The 6,000-nt window shown below is 40.0% G+C and overlaps 1 protein-coding gene across 1 annotated transcript in view; it reads left to right on the top strand.

Annotated features, from left to right (window-relative positions):
• LOC124787694 (carnitine O-palmitoyltransferase 1, liver isoform-like) overlaps positions 1-5,338 on the top strand; it is a 142,010-nt gene extending 136,672 nt beyond the window's left edge. The window contains exons 12-16 of the mRNA XM_047254526.1: positions 2,511-2,622; positions 2,704-2,838; positions 3,089-3,223; positions 4,664-5,023; positions 5,127-5,338. Of these exons, the coding sequence (XP_047110482.1) occupies positions 2,511-2,622; positions 2,704-2,838; positions 3,089-3,223; positions 4,664-5,023; positions 5,127-5,234 (850 nt within the window). The 3' untranslated portion in view covers positions 5,235-5,338. The remainder of the gene's footprint in view (positions 1-2,510; positions 2,623-2,703; positions 2,839-3,088; positions 3,224-4,663; positions 5,024-5,126) is intronic.
• The last annotated feature ends 662 nt before the right edge of the window (positions 5,339-6,000 follow it).

Here is a 6,000-nt window from a genome sequence, read left to right on the forward strand (position 1 = left end):
TGGTTGTCGGGCTGTATGGCGGGAGACAATCAGGTTGTTATACCAACATTGTCCAGGGCATCTCCAGACACATCTTCGCTGGTCATCGGGGCTTCAGTTCGAAGTGAGTCTCACCACTGAAGACAATTCAACTCCAGCCAATGAGTTTCCAGGCTAACTACGTACCAGGAGACGGCCCAGACAGCGGTCGGATACCACACTGACTGCCGAGCACCATATGGCACGACAGCCGGGAGTGATGGTCTGGGGCGTCATTTCTTTCCATAATGAGACCACTTTGGTAGTCATTTGCGGCACCCTTACAGCACAGCAGTACGTCAACAGTATTCTACGCACCATTTTGTTGCCCTTCATTGCAGGCATTCTGGGCATACATTTCACCAAGATATTGTTCACCCGCACAGGCGAGAGTTTCTACTCCTTGTCTTCATGCCTGGAAAACCGTATCTTTGTCAGTAAGGTCGCCGGATCTCTCCCAAGTTGAGAATGTTTGGAGAATTATAGGCAGAACCCTCCAAACAACTCGGGATTTTGATTACCTAACGGCTCAGTTGGTTGGCACGGTATCCCTCAGGAGGACATGCAACAAGTCTGTCAGTCACTGCCATGCTTGCGTAGGGGTCAGAGGTGGCCGAAAGCGTTATTGAGTTGCTCAGTTTGTGAAGCTTTTTCTCTTGAATAAATCATCCAAATTGTCTGAAATTGTAATCACTTGTTTGACTGAACATTAAATCACCTGCCGATTTCCATCCCATTCGAATAATGCCTTCGTGATGCATCGTTTGTTTCTCTCTTTTATTTTTCAGAATTAAAAAAAAATTCAGATGCTTTTCCTCGGCTAATCACAAGTAGCATGTTTATTATGCATAACCAAACATCGGTGATATTGACATTAAATACCTATACGAAATCACACAGCTGTGCTATAATAATGACTCTGCTTCTCAGTATTACCAAAGGTTGACCAAAAAGCTCAGTTCACTTCGTCTGAAGTGCAACTACGCATCAACACAGACGCAAGCGGAGTTAAATGAAGGCCACAACTGGGAAATTATGAGTGTTGCAGTAACAGGGGTTGTGGGCGTTATCTTGCTGAAATATAAGCCGAGGATGGCTTAACTTGAAAGGCTCAATGCGGGGCATAGAATATGATCAACGTAACGCTGTGCTGTAAGGGTGCCGCGGAATCCCAAAACTCACCTCTTCCCAGGAAAGCAACTGCATGTATTACTAGCCATCGAATGGTGGATGAAAACAGAAACATCACGGTGGTCCACTAAAGGGAGCAAATAAAATGGGCTATACTCCTGAGAGGACTGTGTCCATTGCAGCGAGTGTAAGTATTAGCTGCATCAGATCGAAATTGAACCAGACCGTGAGCTTACGTGTATGACGGTGACCGTCCTGACTCCAGTTAATACCGAGATGCGTTTACCAGTCACCAAAAGGAACCACAACATTCGCAGAATCATTGACACGACCTAAGCTGGATATTACTACGTTATCCCACTAACTTTCTAGTCATAGCACATGACTAACTTGCTGAGTGTCAACCGAAGAATTCGTTCATTACCCGCGGAAACAACCGTGTTTCTTGTTCTTACAACAGCTTCGAACTATTTATTCTACTGTCCAAAAGCGAAGGTAGCATATTACATACATGGTGTAAACATCCACAACTTTCTGGACACTTTTAGAGGAACGACAGCGATTAGCAACTACTATGCCATTACAGTGGTGATGCTCACCAAGTATAATGAGGTTATGAACAAGGACAGGGGAATGTTTCTATTGTTTGACAGACAAGACGGACAGTCGCTAGTATCCTCCCATAACGCGAAACAGTTCAGTGAGCCGTTAAGATACCAAATGAAGGATATTGTAAACGCAGGTGAGTAAAAAATTGAAAAACTCTTCCCAGCATCTATGCAAAATCAAGTAGACTATGAAATAGAAGAAACTGCATCGGCAGAAAAGATTAGAATTTGGAAAATAGATTACTGTGGATGTTAGATACAGGACGTAAATAGAAATGAAAAGATTATGTATGTAAGGGTGACATAAACCTCTCAGAATAATGATGGTTAAGGAAATCAAAACGAAACGAGAAAGTTCAACTCAAATGTATCAAGTGTAAACGTTAGAGTTTAAACATTTCGTCATACTTAAACATTAAATTCAAGAATAGTTGTATAAATTCCTATTTTGTAGGAAGCTGTTGTACGTCCTATAAGAAATTCTAATTCTGAAACTAAACGTGTATGTGAAGCATACAGTACGTAAATATTGTGTGGATGATCGCAGAATTATGTAAATAATCCTGATTGTTTGTAGTCTGAAGCTCGAAATGAAATGGTAGTTCTGAATATCCACAGTTTCTGGTGTATATGGAAGTCTACATTTTGATATTCGTTTTATACTTGCATTCGATAATATGCGCATAATGAATTTAATAGCTGTTTGATACAGATTAAGATACTTTCGATTTATTCAGTCTTTCTGTGTTATAGTTATAGGCCAGATGGGCACACTGCAGGAACTCCGAAAGTCGTTCCTCCTCCACCAACACGACTGCAATGGGATTTGGAAGATTGTGTTGATGCTATCGAGTCTTCATACCAGGTAACATAGGTCGAAAATTCTGGTGTAGTAAATTGTGTGACGTAATTACCTCTTCACTTTCTTTCTTTTTCGTTGTTTAAGGTTGCTTGCGAACTCATCAGTGATCTAGACTTACGGATCCTACATCACAACGCATATGGGAAAGGTTTCATCAAACAGTGCGGAGTAAGTCCTGACGCATACATTCAGATGGCCCTACAACTGGCTTATTTCAGGGTACGTGCACATCTACAATAGACGGTGACACAGGCAAAAGGAGCAGTTAGAATTATAAGCTATATTAATTACCTATTTATATATACCCTCTTACATCATGTAAATCTGAGCTAAAAGGTATCAATTTCTGCCTTAGTAATAACAAATATGATAATGTTTGTTACAAAATCAACTGAGAGATATTTAGTTTTCTATTAGAATGCATGTTAAGAAAACCATTGTTAAATTTAAAAAATCGAATATTTTACAGGACGTTGGGAAGTTCACTCTCACGTACGAGACTTCGACGACGAGGTTGTATCTTAAAGGCCGGACAGAAACCGTTCGTCCGTGTACGATGGAATCTGTTGCCTGGGTGAAAGCCATGACGGATAAGAACTACTCCGTACGTAGAACCATTTAACGAAATGTCAACATCTTCTGAGTTTTGTGTTAACATTTATAATAGTTGTAGCCATTACTCTTTGCCATTAATATTTGTGCATTGCATATATTCATTATGCGCGTTTCTTCAGTACAGAGAATGACTTGTGTTTACACATTTTTCTTGTGAGATGGACAGTTTCAAAATTAAGTGTAACAGTCACACATGTTTCGAAGACAACTGTCGGCCACTGGAAATTATGAGACCCTCCCCCACATACGTGAGACTTCACTAACGTATGTTTTCTCCCTAATATTTTCTGTTCCCTACTGGTGGCTTTATGTGAGGGATGAATCGTGTTCATTGAGAGACAATATATAGTCGCAGTTTATCATTTGTACAGACTTTCATAAGAAACAAATGACAGGAAATAACTACCAGTGAAAAATAAAGTATTCACTTCTAAACATATGCACAGTCATCACAAGTGAATCAGTGCCTTACATATATTCGAGAATATTATCTTTTTTAATGATCTTTTAATTTGGACCACTTATTTTGCGACATGACGACAAAGAAAAAATCGACCATGATGATGTTCAAGTAAATATTCTTTCAAACACTTGGTGCGATTTAAGAAAATTCAGAAATCTAAATCTGTGTGCCCGAACTAGAATTGTACATTTCCTCGCAAACTAGAATCACCTGCTCTACTCTGACACCAACACGTTTAGATAAATTATAAGCGCCTAAAATGTTACGAAATTCTCGTTGAAAATGGTTTACTTAAGCGGTCGGTACATTGGCCTAATAGTTACCATCTGAGTTATCGCTTTCCTCGGTTACCACTCGATTATTCATGGAACTATTCTGCAGATCTGCTACACGTCAGATATTGAGAAGCCAACTCCTTTCATCTGAGTAAACAACCTCTGTGTTCTGGAGGAATATTCAGTGCTCCAGAGAAGTGACGATCACACTGAGAGATTAAAATTGTGTACAGAATGGAGCGTTAAGATTTCACATTTCTCCTTTCCCGGGGATGGTTCAGTTAGTAGCATATTGTCCGACAATGTCAAAAACAGTGTTGAGACCCGATTCGATATACAGGTCTAATCTGTTAATGTGATCAATAGGTTATATTCGATTCGCTTTATGTCAACATTCTCCAGGACACATTCTCCGTTCATTGAAACAAATCTCTGGCACCAGTATCCATAATGCCTATTTTTCTTCCTGGAAGCTGTCCTCTCGACTGACAGGATTATACTGACAAGAATGGATATGGTGTTTCCTATATCATCTCTGGAGAAGTTATACCACGGATCTAATCAATGTTTTTTATTTATGTTGATAATTTTTAGACAATTCGTTTTCCCTTTTTATATTACGTTAATCTAGCCAGTAGAGTTCATTATATTATGGAACACTGCATAATAACAGCAAAGCTTTCTTGTGCAGGTGGAAGAGAAGATGTCTCTACTGAAGGCAGCATGTGCAGTGCACATAAAAAGCTGCAAAGACGCCATGTGTGGTAAAGGAGTCGACCGCCATCTTTTCTGCCTATACGTTTTGTCAAAGTATTTGAAGACTGAGTCTCCATTCCTTCAGGAGGCACTTAGTGAACCATGGCGACTGTCGACTTCTCAGACACCACACAACCAGATAGGAAAGGCGGACCCTAGGAAAATTCCCAGCTGTATTACGCCAGCAGGGGGCTTTGGTCCTACTGACAAGGATGGATACGGAGTTTCCTATATCATCTCTGGAGAAGATGTACTCTTCTTCCATGTAACAAGCAAGCGCAGCTCACCTGTAACGGTCAGTATCATCACATTTCGTATAAGATGTATTACTGTCGTGGATATTTACTTGCACTTTTTAGAAAAAAAATGTATTAACACTGGCATCCTCCTATTTTCAGGACTCCACCAGATTTAGTAATGGTATCAAAACCGCTCTTACGGATATGAGGAATTTGTTTCTGCAATGGAAGGAGATAAATAAAGAGAAGAAAGCTTTTAAAACGTGAGGTACGAGAAGGTCCTGGATTGGTGAACGTATCAGAAAATGTGCAAAAAAACGTGGTTCCACTACGGATGTATATAATAAACTATTTTTTGTACGCTGTGAAAATACCGCATCCACATACTTTTTCCACCACGTAACGTCAAGCAACAAACAGACGACGATTGCCGATGATGATTGACAGTATTCCTTCAGTATCTGGAGACAAGCAGATTTTCCACGGAGAAAACCGTGTGACGTATGAAGCAAAACTCGTTTAGTCGTTGTCTTCAGAGCACAAATATATTAGAATGATATGTATCACGCTTTTGATAGCGCTCCGCTCCATCTGCGACCATGTTCTGTTCAGCCTGCTGCTAATGACATTTTAGACAATTGCAACAATGTTGAATACCTAGCAGAGCCATCTAAGACTACAGTGGGATATTTGGTCTCACATGATCCTCAGCTTGTCAGTAGCTCAGTATGATATCGCGTCAGTTATTTCCGTTTACGTACAACAGTCTAAGAACCGGACGGATGACGTCATACAGCTATCTGGATAGTACAATCTAGGCAAAATGCTCAAGATCGTGTGCAACATAGCACTAATTCTAACGCTACCTACTTCGAACCATTTTCATTGCATACGGTTGTCGAGGAAAGCAACTTATTGCCGAAAAAAGTACTGTTTATCATTTATCGAAATTTTTTCCAGTAACTTCCAATATCATTATCAAGGCAATATAAAAATCTGCAAACTATAATTAAGCTTGTGCAAACGTCTGGGG

The sequence above is a fragment of the Schistocerca piceifrons genome, chromosome 1, assembly GCF_021461385.2.
Source record: "Schistocerca piceifrons isolate TAMUIC-IGC-003096 chromosome 1, iqSchPice1.1, whole genome shotgun sequence".
NCBI lineage: Eukaryota > Metazoa > Arthropoda > Insecta > Orthoptera > Acrididae > Schistocerca > Schistocerca piceifrons.